Source organism: Canis lupus, chromosome 28 (genome assembly GCF_003254725.2).
Source record: "Canis lupus dingo isolate Sandy chromosome 28, ASM325472v2, whole genome shotgun sequence".
NCBI lineage: Eukaryota > Metazoa > Chordata > Mammalia > Carnivora > Canidae > Canis > Canis lupus.
This window is the reverse complement of record NC_064270.1, coordinates 14260085-14280333: the sequence shown is the minus strand read 5'-3', so window position 1 is coordinate 14280333 and position 20249 is coordinate 14260085. Positions and strand designations below refer to the sequence as shown.

General features: G+C 36.6%; 1 protein-coding gene across 12 annotated transcripts in view; it reads right to left on the bottom strand.

The window, feature by feature from the left end:
• BTRC (beta-transducin repeat containing E3 ubiquitin protein ligase) overlaps window positions 1–20249 on the bottom strand; it is a 184325-nt gene that overhangs the window by 11797 nt on the left and 152279 nt on the right. For all 12 annotated transcript variants that reach the window (XM_025466960.3, XM_049102997.1, XM_025466969.3 and 9 more), the window contains 9 exons: window positions 18875–19106; window positions 14709–14895; window positions 9822–9918; window positions 9074–9211; window positions 8489–8607; window positions 6598–6847; window positions 5971–6089; window positions 4257–4367; window positions 2715–2793 (listed from right to left, as the gene is read on the bottom strand). In XM_025466960.3, the coding sequence (XP_025322745.1) occupies window positions 2715–2793; window positions 4257–4367; window positions 5971–6089; window positions 6598–6847; window positions 8489–8607; window positions 9074–9211; window positions 9822–9918; window positions 14709–14895; window positions 18875–19106 (1332 nt within the window). The remainder of the gene's footprint in view (window positions 1–2714; window positions 2794–4256; window positions 4368–5970; window positions 6090–6597; window positions 6848–8488; window positions 8608–9073; window positions 9212–9821; window positions 9919–14708; window positions 14896–18874; window positions 19107–20249) is intronic.

Genomic DNA, 20249 nt, shown 5'->3' with positions numbered 1-20249 from the left:
TCAGGGCATGATTCCGGAGTCTGAGATCCAGTCCCACATCAGGCTCCTTGCGAGAAGCCTGCTTCTCCCTCTGCCTATGTCTCTGCCTCTCTTTCTGTGTCTCTCATAAGTAAATAAATGAAATATTTTTTTAAAAAAAGAGTCTGGCAGTTTCTAAAAATATGAAACATACACTTAACATACAACTTAACTATTCTGCTCCTATGAATTACCCCAGAGAAACTGAAGCATTTCATTGTACATAAATGTTTACAGAAATTTTATTTATAATTGCCCCAAAATGGACACAACCTAAATTTTCATCAACCAGCAAAAGGATAAATAAATTATGGTAAAACCATATAGTGGAGTACCTACTCAGCCAATTTTAAAAAGAAGTGAACTATTGATATAAATCAACAAGGGTGAACCTCAAAATAACTATGCTTAGCGAAAAGAGATAGACAAAAAAGAGTAAATACTGTACTGTATGATTTCGTTTATAAAACCTAGAAAATGTTGGGACTCCTGGCTGGCTCAGGAGTTAAGTGTCTGTCTTCGGCTCAGGGCATGATCCTGGAATCCCGGGATGGGAATTCCACACTGGGCTCCCTGCGTGGAGCCTGCTTCTCCCTCTGCCCCCAAGTCTCTGCCTCTCTCTCTCTGTCTTTCATGAATGAATAAATAAAATCTTAAAAACAAACAAACAAGCAAACCTAGAAAATGCAACCTAATCAATATTCACAAAAAATAGATCAGTATTTGCCTGGGGATTGGAGTAACAGGAAGTGGTGTGGGATGGGAAGGAGAGATTAGAGGAGGCATATGAACATATGAAGATATGTTCATATCTTGGTTGAAGTAGATGGTTTCACTGGTGTGTATACACATCAAAATTTATTGAGTTGCACATTTTAAATATCTTGATTACATACCAATAAGTCAGTTTTTATTTTTATCTTTATTTTTATTTTTATTTTTTTTAATAAGTCAGTTTTTAAAAACTTAAGACAACTCAATAAATAAATGAGGACAAGACTTGAACAGACACTTCATAAAAGATAAGCAAATAAAAAGATGTTCTACACCATAAAATTTCAAAGAAATGCAAATTAAAACTACAACCGCTACACACTCAGTCAAATGGCTATAATTCTTAAAAAACTGACAATACCAAGTGCTGTCAAGGATGTAGAAAAATGGAAAAATGGGACTCTCAAACATTACGTCGGTGGAAATACACAATGATTTGCATTTGTGAACTCCCAAAATGCCACTTTGGGAAACAGCTTGGTAGTTTCTTTTAAATTTGAACACACACAAAAAAATAAAAATTAAAAATAAATAAATAAATTTGAACACACACACACTTTTATGATGGGATTCAGAAACTGCACTCCTAGGTATTTACCTAAGAGGAATGAAAACAGTATGTATACACAAAAACCTGTATGGGAATGTTTTCAGCATCACCCTAAACTGGAAGTATTCCAAATGTCCTTCAACTGGTAAGTGCATAAACAAACTGGCTCATTCACACAGTGGAATACTACTCAGCAATACAAAAGAACTAAGCACGAACACATGCAACAACATGAATGACTCTCAAATGAAGTGAATAAAGCCAAATGCAAAAAGCTACATACTGTATGACTTTATAGGACATTCATAAAATGGCAAAAATCAGAATAGTGGCTAGGGGTGTGGGAGAGGGTAGTGCTATGAAGCGGTATAATTTTTGGGGTGTTAGAAATGTTCTAGATCTCGATCAAGGTGTTTACACACTGCAAAATTCAGAAAAACACACTGAAAAAGGGTAAATTTTGCTGTATGTAAATTACACCTCATTTAGACTTAGATTAATTTTAAATGAATGAAAGTATACATTTTAAAAAACATGTCTGAAACATGCAGGTAAAGTAGGTCTGATGCTGCAACAATGAGCTTTAAATCCAATCAGGAAGACAAAGAAACATCTCTCTCTCTCTTCTCCAGAGCAGAGGCTGCCAAATGTTGAGAGTTAGGATTCAGAACACTGGGCTTCAAATGCTAGCTCTCATCTTTACCCTGAGTTGTGCTCCCTGGTGCCCCACCTAATTTTCTTTTTCCAATGGCAGCAGCTTTTAACCTTAGGCCATTTTCTCATCCGGGCCTTTGGTGAACACCATGATAAAGAATTTAGCACTTTCAAAGGTGACTTTCTTCCTTTTGAGTCACTTCTTTCCTCAAATGTCAAGATGTTTATGGCAAGGAATAAAAGAGATGGGATTCATGTTGCTGGAGGCAGCATGCCTTGAATAGGCTGCAGAGCCAGGGGGCTGACCGGGGGTTCACACAGACTCCCATGACACTTTTTGCAGGCACAGGTGTGTAGGTCCTCAGCTTCTGGACAGGTTCCAATTTGAGTAATTATGTTCTCTCTCCCTAAGTACCCCCTACTGTTTCTGGTGGATACAGAATCCTTATTCACTTCCTGTACTAAACTATGGTGTAGAGTTGCTGTGCAGCTGTTAAACAGCTGCCACATTCCTTTCTATACATAGTCTCTAAAGCACTTTTGGATGAAAGGCGCTAAAAAAACATATTTTATTGTCATGTATTAGTTGCCTTTCCACTTAGTAGTAGGTTTCGTGAGCTTCTAACTATCAAATCCAGATCTGTATTCCATACCACATCAATGTTTCATTTCTTTCCCTTCCTGTTCCCCAACCCCCTCTAAACAGCAAGGTTCTTACCACAAGGGTCCGTAGACAGAGAGTCCCTGCAGGAGCACGGGGGTCCAAAGCAGCTACAAGATCCCACACTTTAATTTTTCTAAAGATCCAAAAGGGGACAAAAATCTTAATTAAAAGCAAAATTAAGGGACCATGGGAAAAATAGCAAAAAGTCATGGCAATAAATAGGTATGATGAATGTAATTTTTTTTTTGATGAATGTAATTTATATGATAAATGCAGCTCACAAGAATATATAAGAACTTTTTTTTGTTTTGGAGACTTGGTTTTTGCATTCATTCTTGGGTAGAGGTTATTGGTCTTAACAGGGGAAAAATGTACAGGTTTAACCTAAAAATGAGAAATAGGTTAGCTCTAACCAAGCTTAAGTGAATGGTAAAGTTATACCATACTTTGGGGCCAGGAAGAGATCTTATATATTAGACTCTTAAAGACTGATAGAAGAGATCACTTAGACCTAGAAACCTACAATTGTGAAGTATCTTCTTTCTGGTCAATTCTAAGAATGGCCCAGGTAACCTGAACCAGAGGACTAGAGCCCATTGAAATACTCTGGAGTTTATACAAATTCCCATATTTTGATTAAAATAAGAAAAGTTTAGCTCTTCCAAGAACCAAACATATGGTCATGTCTCCTCAAGGTAAATAACAGACAAAACCCAAGAAAGGTGGGTACAGATAAAAACCAGGGCAATCAGAAAATACCATGTAACTGGAGTATGTTCTCACACCCTGAACAATCTCCCACAGGTAGAACAGTGATGGATGACTCAAAGCAGAGAAAATGGTCTGTTCCTACTGTATGAGTTGTCTTAATCACTGCCAGCTCCTAAACTAAGGTAATGTAGTAAGGTAGTTTCTAATATTTAAAAAGCTGCCAAGATGTGAACTATAGCCTTCCACTCCCTCATGTCAGGCATCCTGACAAGAAGAAATAATAAAGAGGCCTTCATAAGTAAATACACTTTTATGTGAGTTTACTATGTGCTTAGCATTGCCGGACATGGGATCCATTCACAACATGAATGGATTTTAAAACCATTGGAAATTAGACCGAAGAAAATAAAGATTACTGAACTTGTCACTAAAATGTTAAGAGAAGTGAAGACAAGAGAGCTGCGCTTTTAGGAATTACTCAAAGACATCAAATTCAAGAGCCTACCACATTATGCCCCAAAGATACTGCCTCCAATATTTCAGTTTTATTAATAAGTCATTATTTTACACACATATCCTGGCATACTGTGTTTTCCTAGTTCTTTGCTTTATAGGTGAATCAAAACAGATGAATGCATAACTAAATAACTAAACTGTTAATGAAAATCACCAGGAAACAAGTGCAATTAAATGACTGGGAAAAATATCTTAGAAAAGTAAACAAAGGAGAGGGGAATACATAGATGAGACACAAGAAATATTGTATCAGATCCTTTCTGTAAAATCTATAATCTTTTAGAGTCAGGGAAATACTGTATTTAACATCCTCCAGTAGGAGGAATCAAGATGTACATTTTGTTTTTTAAACCCTGTTAGCAAACTCACCCATCATAGGCCCCACTGACTATCCTCTTGTTATCAAATCGAATACAACGCACCAGTTCCTCGTGGCCTTCTAACACTCGTAAACATGCACCACATTCTATGTCCCATAATCTGGAAGAGAAAATTGAGTCAAGTGAATTTTCATGTATTCTTTTCTAAGCTTGGCATGTTATAATACACTTCATATGTCTTCAAAAAATTCCACAAAAATAAAATCAATCAATACTCATACCAAATGTATTGCTTTCAATGTAATTTATTTCCTTTCTGCTGTATAACTCAGACAGAAAAATGTATGATTTAAGTTAAAATGAAATATATATTTTCAAAGCACAATGCTTTATATAAGTCTGTAACCAGGGTCTCCAAGGCATAAAAAGGATGAATTCAATGTACCCAGTTGCCTGTGAAGGAAATGACCAAGAAAAGAAAAGTAATGCTTCCTGAAATCACCAGTAAGAATGAGATACATGGGGTAGCCCGGGTGGCTCAGCGGTTTAATGCCTCCTTCAGCCCAGGGCGTGACCCTGGAGACCTGGGGTCGAGTCCCACATCGGGCTCCCCGTGAGGAGCCTGCTTCTCCCTCTGCCTGTGTCTCTGTCTCTCATTCTCTCTATGTCTCTATGAATAAATAAATAAAATCTTAAAAAAAGAATGAGATACATAGTGTCAGTGATATCCTGCCCTCACAAAGTATGTCCACCTCTGTTACTAATGACACTTTCTCTTTTCACCCATTGTCCAGGACAATTTTTCTCTATAATGGAAACAAAAGCAAGTTCTCAAAAATGCTTACATGCTAATTAAAAAAACTGGGGGCACCTGGCTGGTTCAGTCAGAAGAACGTACAACTCTTGATTAATCTCAGGCTTGAGTTTGAGCCCCATGTTGGGTATAGAAATTACTTTAAAAAAATAAAATCTTAAAACTATATGCTTTTGGACCAATCCAAATGAAATGAAAATTTCCTTAGACCTAACAGTAGCTCTGTTGTTTTCTAAAGGAGCCTTTTTATCTTAGTATTTTTTGAAGGAAGGGAAAGGATTGATAAATCTTCCAAATTCTATTCATATCTCTCATTCATCTTTGTGAAGGGAAAACACCAAAAAGTACTTCAATCTGTGGATTCTTCATAATTTCAAAGGCTAGAAACTCCCTGGATAATTATGTAATGTGAAGAAAACAGTGTACAATTTCTAGTAGGGAAACAAATCTTTTTTCTTTCTTTCTTTTTTTAAGAATATTGGTGGAGAGAAAAGGCCTTTGGCTAGTTATTAGCACTTTTTAACTGTACACAGGAGGAATTTAAAGAGGAAGGCCTTCAACCTCCATCTACTTATCACTCTTGTCCACTTCCTCGTTACCTTTAAAACAGGTAATAAAACTATTATAGAAAGGAAACCCATCAACAAAAGGCTTTGCTGTGCTATCTTTCTGCTTGGGGCAAACTTTATTTTTTTGTGGCAAACTTTTAACCTAGAAGAAGCTACAGAAAGGAAAAACACCTGGGATGCCCAGCTAGTGTTTGACTCTTGATCTCACAGTTTTAAATTGGAGTCCCATGCTGGGGTAGAGATTACTTGAAAATAAAAATCTTTAAAAAAGAAAAGAAAAACGTTATAAATATCATACACTTGAAAATTTGTTTCCTCTCTCTAACAATGAATGGCAGGGTAAAAGTGATCCCTTCTGGGTAAAGGCACTTGCTGCTCACCTGATAGTATTGTCAGATGAGCCACTCACAACCAGTCTGTCTCTGTACTGCAAACAGGCAATGCCACGTTTGTGTCCATTTAAGGTCCTTACAAATTCACAAGTACTTGTGTTCCATACCTAAAAGAGAAATTGCATTTGGCAGTAGATTTGATGCTTTTACTAGTAAGATCTATGGCAACTGGAGTCTTGGAGAAGCAGAAAACAGCACTGAGCCAACAGCAGTAAGTCAACTTCTCAAACCAAACCAAACCAAATCAAAAAGAGAAAAGAAAAAAAGGACAAGTTTAATTCACAATAACATAGGGCTAATTTGTACCTGGCTGCTATCACATGAGAATTCCTCAAATTAATTTACTCTTAGGGGGTTAGTCTGGTTGGCAGACAAATTTTCTTAAAGCTAAATTTACCCCTGCCCTTCTAAACTCACCATTATTTATAGGAATAGACACCAACCAAAATTTTCACACAGCTTGTCTCACTTGTTGCCTTTTTACACATAGACTAGTATCTGAATTAAATATTAAATTACTCTACACTGACATTTAATATGAAATTTCCTTGGACCAGATTTTTACATGAACTCCCTTACTCTAAGTTGGGGACTTACTGAAAAATGCCTCATTACCTTTATAGTCCTATCTCCAGATGCAGAAACGATGTACTTGTCATCAAAGTCTACAACATTGACAGCAGCTCGATGTCCAACTAGTACCCTCCGGAGGGTAATGTCAGTTGGGGAGGCCATATCCCATACAGCAATGGAACGGTCTTTAGAGCAGGTCACCATCATGCCATTATTGAAACGTAAGTGCAGAACTGCTTCACAATGGTGAATTAGCGTGTTTAGCATTTCACCTGTATTTACATCCCACACCCTGGAACAAAGACATTTAGAAGGTTATCTGAGGTTTCGATGGTGTTCCTGGCTATAATCTATTTGACCACCACATTCCCTACCCTTCCAGAGAGCAGAGTGTACTTTAAGGCTGAGCTGAGGTGAAGAGTTTTGATGGCCAATGCGGAACTGATAGATAGAGGGCTGGACTAGGAGAGTAGGAAAAGGAAGGGATAGGATGTTGCCAATGTGAAATTCTTCAGACACACTACTGAGTGTGAGTTATGAGGGTTATGAATGAGGATGTAACCACCATCACCTATAAGTTGGGCCCAGATTTCAAGGTTATTATAAAACTTGACATTCAATCTGCTATCTTTAATGAGATACATTTTAAAATAGGAATCTGAGTAATAGCAGTAGCATTAGTGTCCCATCAATAGCCCTCAGGAAATAGAACTGACATAGGCCAAGAAGCTTCTGTAACAGACTGACGTAGTACTGTGGATTCGAGCTTAATAATGCTGGGTTTTCAGTCTCACCATACAGGTCAGCGCCAAGATGAGCTATACTCTAAATCTAAGGCCCCATTTCTGTGCCTTGAATGGGGGTAAAGATCAAGAATAGCCATCCCATTGTAAATGGGGGCTTCCAGCAGCAGAGTGTGGGACCTTTGGATAGCTTGAGAATTTTGTGTAATGATATATTTTACTTTGATTACTCTATTTTTGTATTTTTACTTTGATTTCATAACACATTTCCTTTTTCAATTTAACCCCATTTTTAGAAAATAATTTTGTCCCTTACCCTATAAATGATGTTAGTCTCTACAATGTTTTGGCTTCCTTGAGGCACTCCACAGCATCAATAAATGTTAAATGTCGATAACTCTAAGAACTGAGTTTGCTATGCCTTTAAGTCAAAAGATAAGAAACAGGAGCAGCCTTTCCTATTCACAGAGGATAATTTTGAATGGTAAACATTTAACTTCAGAGAATCTAACAATGCAGTTAACTGCCTTTTTTTCTTTTTTCTTTTTTTTAAGTTACTTTTGATGCATTATGTTTGCTAAATCCTTTGGCTTAAGGCAAAACTCCTAACAGAGGGTTCCAGCAGTGCTGCTGGTACCCAGAACTCAAGCTACACTGGACTCCAGCAGCATAATGGCTGCGTCATCAAATCACTAACGCCTCTGGAAATTGAGGGCCCCTCCCTGAATAAAGCTTGCAATTAAAAACTGCAGGGATAACATGGGAGGTGCTGGCAAAGAGAGCGCAGTGCTCACCTGTACACATTTCAAAGGAGATAATGCATGCCTATACCACAGTTATAACCACCTAAAAGGAAGCTTTATTCCATTCACATCATTTCCCTGTGAGGTGGTTTTTCTAACAAATGCAAGGTTTACCAAGTTTCTATAATGGATGATTCCCCCAAATTAAAATAGAATATGTAGTTTCTTCAATGGGAAAAAAATGTAAACTTGCCTTAATCATTCCTAAATCAAGTTTTCTAGTTCTAGGTGGACAATGATGTGGAGAGCTGATGGTTTATTCTTCTTAAGTTATGAAGTTTCAGAACTGTGTTCAGGCAGCTATACACAAAATTACTAACTTTCTATGACAAAAAACAGAGGAGATATGGTATTCCAGAGTTCAAAAGATCATTTGAAATTTTCTACCTGACCGTAGAATCCGATGATCCCGTTATGATCACCCTCTCATCATACTGGAGACACAGGACAGAACCCGTGTGGCCTGTGAGAATTCGCTTGCATTCCAACGTGCTTTTATCCCAGATCTAGGATGGCAAACAAGATCCTTTTGATCAATGTGATAATGGGGTGCTGCTGAGACTTGTTGGCTCTATTACGTGTTTGATTCCCCGAAAGAATCAAAGCCCAGAGCAATGTGGAATGCATTCTTTTCTATAGGTATAGCAAAGCACCTATATATATGTGGCTTCAATACTAATGCAGACTTTATCCTTTTCATTAAGGAACAGAGATAGCCTATAATTATGTGAGGCCCAAAGGAGTAATAGCACACTCAGTGCACTTTAAGAAGAGAATTTAACCCAGGACGTGCTTCTGGCAAGAAGCAGGTAACTGTCCTTTAAGGAAATGATTCTGGCTTTGGGACTGAAAAGAACCTAAAACTCTCATTTACTTTCTTGAAATAATGCTTAGAGATGATGCTTGGACTGCTTTATTAATGTGGACACTCTTGCTCATTCGGCTACCCTCCCATAACTGAACAGACCTCACCTTGATTGTGTTGTCTCGAAGGCCGCTTACTATCTTCTGATCATCATACTGTAAACAGTAAACTCCTTTACTTGTTTCACTTCGGCAGTGGATTCTCTGTAAACTATGTCTTCCACATCTCCAATTAGATTCTATTGTCTGAGGAGAAGGAACAGTAAAGAGGCAGTAATTAGGAAAGGACCAGGACTAAATTCTTATCTGACCTTCTTGGCAACCAATGACAAATGTTCAATGCTTCACTCTATTAAATATATAAACCTTAAGGCAAACTAAAAATGTTTTTAAAAAGCTACTGTTTAAAACTGCATAACATTTTTCCATTTGCAAAACTATTAAAGATTTATTTTCTAGAACTCTCCCACATATAACTCAATTAAATGATAAACCTGGTGAAAAGAGGGCAACAGAGGGCAAGCTATATATGTACTACATGAGATTATGTACTTAGTGCTTCTCATACATATGTGGTAGCCATTTCTACTAGTGAACTTCCAAAGAGGCTCAATTCAGAAGATATTTGAATATCAGATAATAAGTGCAACTTCAACAGTCTTACTGCTATAACATTCTTTAAACTTTTAACCTGGCAATTTACTATATTTTACCTCCTCTATTTACTTAAATTTATTTTTAACCCACATTAATAAACCTTAATGGGTTTGCAGAAACAATGCTGTTACTGAAGAATGTTGATGATTCTCTAGTATTTGGCAAATACCCAAATATACATACATACATAGATTCTTACCTCAATGTCTTGTATAATTTTAGGATAAAGTGCTCTATAAAAAGAGTTGGGAGGAGCGTTCCCATCAGGAGGTTTGTTTTTGAACAAATACTGTCCCCTAAAAAAACAACAAATATTTCCCAATAAAAATCACAAAATTACACATTTACAGGGAGCTTCATTCATATTGCTTCAAAGTATTTTCACAGTTAAAAATCCATATAATCGCTATAACTAGCCTGGAAAAGTGTGAGGTTAAGCCTAATTTAAATACTGTCCCCTAAAAAAAAAAAAAAAACAAATATTTCCCAATAAAAATCACAAAATTACACATTTATAGGGAGCTTCATTCATATTTCTTCCAAAGTGTTTTCACAGTTAAAATTCCATATAATCGCTATAACTAGCCTGGAAAGGTGTGAGGTTAAGCCTAATTTTAGGAGTCCTATGTTAAGGAGTAACTTTCTGGGTTCTAAGGAACTTGGTCAATACTGATTGTAAACACAATGATTTGCAATGCAGCCATCAGAGTATAATGTTATTAAGGTAAACAAATAGCATACGTATAATCAGAATTTATCAACTGATCTATCAGACATCTGTACACAAAGATTCATTAGTCTTATCTTTTGAAAATTTTATTAGTGATGATAACTACTACCTCTGAACTGGGCAAATGCCCCACAGTTTGTTTTTCTTTCTTTCCCCCATTGGGTAAAGCTGTGCCCATGTCAGTAAAGCCTAGCATTGTGGGCAGTTAAGAATGCCTCTGTGTTGGGGATCATGTTTTCTAGTCTTCATTTACATGGGGTAAGGTGTAGTGGCAGCTCAGGCACCCAGGCTGATGGTTATTGGTGTAGCTAAGCTTTAAAGGAGCAATTCATTTTGACAGCAAGCGAAAGGAACAAAGGAGTACCCAGCAGTAGGTATAGAAGAAGATGAAAAGATGCCTAAGAGCACTGTGCTGTCAAGTCTAAGGCATGACATTCTTTCACAGGTGTGTTCCTGGCTATGTACATACATACATGCATTTTACTGCCTATCCTTGATTCCAGTGAGCAACATTTGTTACCATCTCCTTCCTTATGACAGCACATCTCTGTAATACTCATATCCCAAGCTAGATCTTTGCTACAAAAAAAAAATCAGTAAATGGCAATCACTTCCTGCTGGGTAAAAAATTTAATTCCTCATCCTGAAGTTAAGAACCCACCAAACACGGTGTGGAAGCTAGTAAACCCCACTATGGGTGTACTAACTGCTGTTCTCACTGGCACTGTGCCTTGCAAAGTGGAGATAGGCAGAAATGCCTCTGAGTGTAATCCTGGCACCAGAGAAATCATGTTTTCTCTGGGCCAGTCATCCACTCCTCCCTCTATAGCTCCATTACAATATAATTAATTGTTCAATGTCTCCAGGAGCGCTTCTCCCCTGCCCTCTTCCTATTATACACCTTGAAAATTAGTTGAGAAAATTTCCTGTCAGGAAGGTAACTGCCTTTCACTTCTATGTTAATACAGGAAGGGAAATTTACAATGGTGGTGACGCTAAAATAATAGTTTTTAAAGAGGAGCTAATAGGAGCAAGAAACATGATACATCAACATAAAGGGCAAACAAGACACATTATGAAATAATTCTGGGTCACAAGTACACTTCTCTGAACAATGTTGTTTTTTTTTTTAAGATTTTATGTATTTATTCATGAGACACACACACAGAGAGAGAGAGAGAGAGAGAGAGAGAGAGAGACGCGGAGACACAGGCAGAGGGAAAAGCAGGCTCCATGCAGGGAGCCCGATGTGGGACTCGATCCCGGGTCTCCAGGATCAGGCCCTGGGCTGAAGGTGGCGCTAAACCGCCGAGCCACTCCAGCTGCTCTTCTCTGAACAATCTTATTCTGCAAACATACCGCAAGCAAACAACAGATTTTGAATTAAGAGATTTTAAATCTGGTTAATAATTATAAGTTGATCATTTCAATTCCAACATCCTTTCATGAGGTGAGAAGCACTACAATTATTATTATGCAAATAAAGAAATCAAATGTCACGGAGGTCAGGTAACCTGTTCAAGGTCACATATAACCAGCTGAGTAGACCTGGAATTTGAATCTAAGTCTGACTTCAGAGCCTATGTTCTTAACTATTTTATTGTCTTCCAGGGCCTACCATCCCTCGTATATTCCTGTCCTCCTTTTTATCTCTGGCAGTTGAATACCAGCACCCCAAGATTTTTTTTCATATATAATGAAACTACATTCTAAGAAAAGAAAAACCATCTAAGAGTCTGATCTCATTTTTTTTACCCCAATGTATTTTTCATGCCTTGCTAAAGCATCTGAATTTTTTCTTAAGTTTCTGAATTTCTTTCAAATTAAATGTGCTACAAAAAAGGGGTGGCTAGGTGTTGAAAACCAGTTTTTCAGTCTAGATCTGTGTTGTAGGTCAAAACCTTTTTTGGATGGAAGCTCCTTCACAACATGGACCACTTCTATGCAAAATGCCTAATACCTTTGAGAATGTGAGTACCTGATAAGTGCTCAATATTAAATTCAGAATGTTATCATAAAACGTGATCTGCTGATTAAGAAAATGGAATTCCCCAAGTGATCTTTTATTATACTTTTAAGAGTTACCATTACTGAGCAGAGAGAGCACATTCAATATTATTGAAAATCAAAAACGACAGAGTTCTTGTCATGAACTGTCAAATTCATCTAGATACAAAATACAACAGTGGAATAGAAGTTAAACCCAAAGCTTCATTAGAGAATTATATTTATTTATTTACTTTTGGTTGGAGGAAACTTTCAAAGCCAGCATTTGGGGAAAGGTAGGACAGATTTTATTGACACAGTAGGCTTAGTAAAGCAATCTGAAAGAAGATGAGAAAGTGATCATACATTAAAAAATTTTTTAAGGGGGAGGACACTAACACAAGAAGAAAGGCAAGATTTAAAAATAGAAGCAGCCAGAGAAAGTCAAGGGGATATTAAAGGAGGTCTTCATGGGGTGGACACTTGTAATTTCACAGGACTCTATTAAGCTAAGATGGCAAATGTAGCTTAAGACAGGAATATGGTCTAAACTTCGAAGGATACTCAAAAGAACAGGAATGGGTTCCTGTGGTTGAATAGATAGAGGAAAGAGTGATAATTACTATGGGATTCTAGGTTATTTCTCAGCCATTCCTTTATATACTCCTCTTAAAAGGCCAAAAGGCCATCTTTTCAATGATCTAGTTTGTTTTCTTTCTTTCTAACTAATATAACAGATCTTGCTTCTTACTGCCACCCCCAACTAAAACTGTGGAGCCTACTCTTATCTTTGGCATTTTCACATGCATCTGTCCAAATCTGCCACCTATTCCTTGTTCTTCTTGCCTTCAAATAAAGAACCTGGAACTCCCAATGTCTGATAAAGGTTTATTGTTATTCACAGTCCAAATGGGAGCAAAGTATATTTTATCACTATGGAGTGAATCTCTGTAATAGAGATTTCAGGCCAGATGTTCCAATTTGGAAGCAAGGGTTTTTCCCTTTCCTTTTTTTTCCCCCATGAGGGATAGTGGAATATTCCTAGCTACCCTAAAATTCTCCCATGTATGTCAGCAACTGCTCTCTATCTAAGGCTGGTCCTGACACACTTAGCAAAATGATGAACTCTGAATCCTATACAACTATATACTTTTTTGCTTTCTTTATATTATAAGGAATTTATTTCCAAAGTATAAGGTAAGTTATGAAAGGTTTTGATTTTTCTATATAGTGAAATAAGTGAGAATAAGAAAAACATATTTGGGAAGAATAACACTGTGCTTTCATTTATTCATTTTTATACAGCCAAAGAATTGCCTGACATTTGCTTCATTTAACTGAATTTGAGAGAAATTTTTAAGTCTTCCTAATAGCCAGAATGACAGAAATTTCTTGAAGCATTTGGTATAATATTTAGGTAATTATGTTTATTATATATTAATGAATTTCAAAGATGCAAAAAAAAAAAAAGAAGCCAACTATATTTTAATGAAAATTGCTAAGAAAAGCTAATCCTTTTTTCTTAACTGTTTTGTATCTCTTTATGGTCCAAGATAAATAATTGATAAAATTAATTGCTTAGGATATCCCTGAGCACACATATGGCTGCTGGTGCATATCTATCAGCTAAAATACTTAATATGTCACCTTTATTTTACTTATGAAATATTCACACCTGACTTTCTTATAGTGACATTCTAGTAACATCCTCTAAGAGCAAAGTACATATAGAAGGTATCTTCCAGAAGTTTGAATGAAATGGTACCTTTATGTTAAAAGAACAACAGCAAAATTGGTGAAATCTCTTAGGTTGCTAACTATATAATGCCTTAAGGAATTTAGGATTAAGCAGTAAAATCTTGAGAAAATATGGGTGGGCCTTATGAAGAAATGGTGGCTAGAGTTCTTTCTCTAGTTGAGTATAAAAGTAATTTTGATTACAAAGGTGAGAAACCACCTTAGACATGAATTAAAGATAAGAAATTTTCTGAATGAGAAAATACTTATTTGTATTTGTCCGGAACTGTTTCAGGTATCTGATGGCTTCTGTGTGATTTAAAGTCATCTGTCTTACAAACTGCCAACAGCCCTTTGTCAGGACACTAGTTTCTGCTCAGAAAACAAAATGCTCTCAACAGAAGTCAGTTTTTACAAAGTAGTATTAACATATTATTATGTCACTTATGAGTGGTCAGAAGAAAAACTGCTAAGTACCTGTACAACTATTTTATTTTACATTTTGTGCTATAAACCAGGTAAACATCATATTAAATGATAAGCAGTCTCACTGGTTCCCAGTGTTATTCCAATGATTCTGAATGGGCAGGTCCTGAAGATGATCTGTAATAGTAAGAAAGTTAAAAGGCTCACCACCCTCTTCGTTCTGCCAGGCCTCTCCACAGAGAATCTGTCCTGACCATTCTCTCGATGAGCTTCTTCCATAACATGCCATCAGAGGTCACTCGGTACCATTCCTTACATACAAGTTCAGCAGCACATAGCGATTTGGCATCCAGGTATGACAGAATGTTCTCAGCAATGTGATCCAAACCCCGGGCTGTTGGTAGGGGGTGGAGGCAAAGAAGAATATAGGTGGTGAATGATTTTTTACAAAAAGTCCTTGAAAACAGAATAGCATTTATTCTGCTCTGAAGGCACATCACTGTCCCTAGTGTGGTCCAGTTTCTTTTTCAAACAGAAACTTGGGTAAAATGAGTGTCAATAATTTTTCCATAAGGTTACAGAAATGAACAGTATTTTCCATCTTCCTTTAGATAAGGAAGTTAAAGCTAACAACCAGCAAACCCCCCAAGACATTAAAAATAAAAAGGATTCCAGAAAACAATTCACATCTATCTATATGGATTTCAGCACTAGGGGATGTTCTATGGATGGCATCTCAAAGTCTGTGATTCAGACCCCCCCAAATCTCTATATTAGGTCCATTTCTCATTCTGTTTCTATTACTGCTGCAGTTCCAAAGCTGTTCAGTAAAAGAAATATCCTTTAAACGTACTAGGGGAGAGGCACTAAGTCAGAATGTGCTGGGTTATAGAATTTTGGGCATGCAGAAGGAGAGAAGAAGGAAATACAGATTGGTAAAGGAACATCCCAAGAGGAAAGACAGAGAGGTATGTTTAAGTTCGAGTTTAATTTCAGATGCTTAAAAAAAGTATGTTTGAGAGTAGTTGCTGTTATAAAACCTAAATGACAATTAACCAAAAAATGAAAAAGCCCAGACCAATAAATAATTTGGTTAGAATTTCAGAGACCATTTTGTAGGATGTCTGACGGAAAACAGTGCAACTAGATCTTGGACTGCCTAAACTGGATGAGCTTCCCAATTAAAATATTCTATCACCCAAATCTGTACTGAGGCCTCAGAGGAATAGACCCCATAAAATAGGATGATCATAGTAATAAAGCTTTTGGCTGATATTCTAATTCACAAGTGAGACAAACATATTCAAAGTTATTCCTCTTTCAGTTTACTGATCAAAGGTTTGCTAAAGATTTAAATAGTGCAGAAGGATTCCTTCATACTTTGACTCCCTGAGGCAAAAAACTTAACAAATAGGAAAGAGAATACCACATTTCATTTTGTGCCTTTCCCCTGAATCATGCAAAGACACACTTGGACGCGATTAGCAACAATCCAAATGTGCTTAAACATTATTCTAATTATGAAATTGTATGGATATCAGTCACATTTTTCAGCAGATTTAGAAAAAAAAAGCATTAAATGGATTTTGTTTGGCTGGCATCACATGTTCATATTTAAGCATAAGCAGATGGAGACATCCATCACCTAATTCTTATTAAAGGAAAATGACTATAAGCCAATTAAAGATATAATAATTAGTTCTTCATGCAAAAAAACAGCGATGGTACAATTCCTGCATGTTTAAATTTGTTTTTTTGTTTTTTTAATGACAGGTCTTTTTTTTTTTTTTTAAGATTTTATTTATTTATTTATGAGACAGACAGAGAGAGAGAGAGAGAGAGAGAGAGAGGCAGAGACACAGGCAGAGGGAGAAGCAGGCTCCATGCAGGGAGCCCGATGTGGGACTCGATCCCGGGACTCCAGGATCAGGCCCTGGGCCAAAGGCAGGCGCTCAACTGCTGAGCCACCCAGGGATCCCCTGCATGTTTAAATTTGAAACTTTCTACGCTGTCAGAAGTTTCCAAAATCCATTCCTGTTTTTTTAATGGCTATCATCAAATTGTTCCTGATCTTTCACTATGTCCGTATAGTAAGTCTTTGGAAGTAATTTCACCTAACACTCCAAAGAAACCCATTACATTAATGGATTATAGGCATTTTTTGAAGTAGTTTGGTTTACTAAATGTAGCCAGATGGTGTAGGTTTATAAGTTAAAATGGCTGTAAAACATTAGACTGATGATTTAATATTTTATAAAATGGTCAGCAGACAGACACAGGCATCAGGATTGGGCAAAGGATACACAGGTCTAATCAACCCCTGTTCAATTCTTCATGGTATATGCTTTACATAGTAGCATGCCTTGGTTATTGGGGAGACCACAATAATGAGGTACACAAAGATTGTTCACACAATGAAAACTGTTTGCGTATGGCTAAAACAAAATCCAGCGAGTAAAGCAGGGGCAGAAGTCTATTCTATTTAACAAAAGAAATATAGGTATAAATTTAGCTTTATGTTTAATTTTTAAAAAAATATTTTATTTATTCATGAGAGATAGAGAAAGAGAGGCAGAGAAACAGGCAGAGGGAGAAGTAGGGTCCCTGAGGGGAGCCTGATGGAAAACTCGATCCCAGGACCGCAGGATCATTCCCTGAGCTGAAGGCACATGCTCAACTGCTGAGCTACCCAGGCATCCCAAATTTAGCCTTAAAATAGTTATTTATTTAAAAAGAAAAAAAAAGTTATTTCTAAGCTATACATAGGTACTTTTTGCTTTAAAGGGTGGTTTAAATTCCAATTTTGGAAAAACAAATTTTAAAAAAGAACTGGCAAAGATTAAGCAAAGTAGTAACACAGTTTTGCAGAGGGTGGTATATTTTTCGTAGGACAGTTTGGTGCAAGTATTAGAAGCCTTGAAATGTACAGAATTAATATAGGAATCCCACTGCTGTTATTTTTTCCTAGGATGCCCAAAAGATTAGTGAGTAAGAATGTCCACCACAGCAAAGTTTGTAATAGGAAAAATATTCTTAACTACCTTAAAAAAAAAGGGTTAAATAATTATGTTTGAAAGAAACATTTAGGAAAATACATTGAGAGAACATAGTAAGAAACAATGTTACAAACACTTATGATCCCAGCTTTAGAAGGAAACATACACAGCTAGAAAAAATATTAAGGCTACAGGCCAAAATATTATATGAGCAGCACTCTCTGAATGGTGGGATTCTGGGAAATTTCATTTTCATATTTTAAACTGTTTTGAATTTCCTAAATTTCTTATAAATTCTATAATCAGGAAACTGAAAAAATTAAAATGATACTATATTTTAGAGATTCACTCATCTTTTATACTCTATTTTCTTCTTCTTCTTCTTCTTCTTCTTCTTCTTCTTCTTCTTCTTCTTCTTCTTCTTCCTTCTTTCTTCTTCTTCTTCTTCTTCTTCTTTTTTTTTTTTTTTTTTTTGTGAGAGAGTGCATGCATGCCAGCATGGAGGAGAGGCAGAGGGGAAGGGAGAGAGAATCTTAAGCAGACTCCACACTCAGCATGGAGCCCAATGCAGGGCTTGATCTCCCAACGCAGAGATCATGACCCAAGCTAAAATCAAAAGTTGGGCATTTAACCAACGGAGCTTCTCAGGCACCTCCACACTCCCTTTTCTTCTAAAATAAAGAGGACTACTTTAGGTTTTCTTGAGATAGTATATGCCCCAAATACTGATGTCTACAGAGTGTCCTAGGATCACTACCAAGCATTCAGTAAAATATCATATCATTTCCCCCACAAAAAAGTATTTTAAGTGTGTGTGTGCAAGTATATATTTAAACATATATAGTTTATGAGCTATTATTTGGTTACTAAGACCAGTGAGAATGCAAAGCCTGGAGTTTACATATTTACTGTCAGAAGGCTCCTGAGATATTTTGCGTTCTAAAATACTCAATTAAAAATGTTTCTTATTCAGTTCTATAATTAAATATTGTTGATAAATTCCTATAGAAATCCAAATCCCAAATACATGAGTTTGCATCTTACAAAACTTAGACATATAAAAAACTCAAACTAAAACAAAGACATGTTATTGATATGACATCTTAGAAAAAATATTATTTGCATCTCTCAGTGGGTAAAAACAGGATGACTAGAAGGGCATGAGATGGAGAAGACAGGGAAAAGAGGAGTCTCTATTTCCAGAGTGTAACTTTGGTTATTTATACCCCAAGAAGGCATGATAAAGGATGCAGTTTGTAAAAATCAAGCCAATAAAGACTCTCAAAAAAAAAAAAAAAGAGATGAAGATCCAGTTCCATTAGCATTGTAACATATCTTCCAGGCAAATTAATGGCTCACAAATACCCACAGACATACCTGGCAGAGCAGTTATGAAATCCCTCTGCAACATAGGTTTAAGATATGAGTTTATGTGCCCATGTTGGTAATGACACATTTGGGATATAAGATGTTCCACAAATTCCACTTGATCGGACTCTGACCACTGCTCAAAATATTTGACACACAGTTCCTTTTCCTTCTCATAGCTTGCTGAGAGTTTTCGTTGCTTGGGCACAATCATACTGGAAGTGCCATTGGCAAGTTTTGTCTGCAGAAGGGGTGGATTAAGAGAAACATAAAAAGTAAGTCTTGAAAATGAGGGAAATCTATAATTTTCTGGTCTGGCAAGCTATGTTATGTCTATATGATGGAGCTCACTCTGTTACTCATTAGTAATCGGATTTTTGTTATTATATGGAAAGCAACACAAATACCACAGTAAGTTGGTAAATCAGGAATATTGCTGGACAACTACGCATCCACTGCTAAAAGTTCACAGGAAGGTATTATTTGGAGATCTATAGATGAAAACTGAAAGCTGAAAGCATGTTAAGTTATTATTACTAGCAAGCCAAAAAGCTATTTTGCTTTTCCTTGTATATACCAGTTACTGGACATTTATACGATTACTTATTCACAACTTATTTTTTAATAGTCAAATAAGAAATCTTCTATGCAAAGAAAGGCTGATGAATAATTTGAGACTCTAGTACCTTTCGAGATAAAGCTTAACTGTAACATTTATAGGTTCAATCTACCCTTTTCCTTCTAAAAAGGAAATCAAAATTAAAAATCTTTTTATCAATTAGTTCATTCAGTAAACATCAAATGAGCATCTACAATGTGTCAAACACTGTCCTAGGTGCTAGGAATACAACACTGAACAAAAAATAAGTCTCTATCATCAGGCATTATATTGTAGTGTGTACAGTAAGATAAAACCATAAACAAATACATAGAAAATTTAATGTAGATAGTGCTATTAAGAAAAATAAGGAGATAGAAAAAAAGTATGTTATTGCAGTAGGCAAAATTCTAAGATTCTAAGATTCTTGGCCCCTGGCGTACATACATCTTCTCTCAGCTACTCAAACAAACACAGTTATTTTGATTTAATTAAGGTGCCAAATTAGCTGACTTTAAGATATGGAGATTACTGTGAGGGGCCTGACCTATCAAATGTGCTCTTTAAAGATTTTATTTATTTATTCATCACACACACACACACACACACACAGGCAGAGACACAGGCAGAGGGAGAAGCAGGCTCCATGCAGGGAGCCCAACGTGGGACTTGATCCTGGGTCTCCGGGATCACACCCTGAGCTTCTGAAGGTGGCGCTAAACTGCTGAGCCACCCGGGCTGCCCCAAGTGTGCCCTTTAAAAGCAGAGAGTTTGCTCCAAATGGTT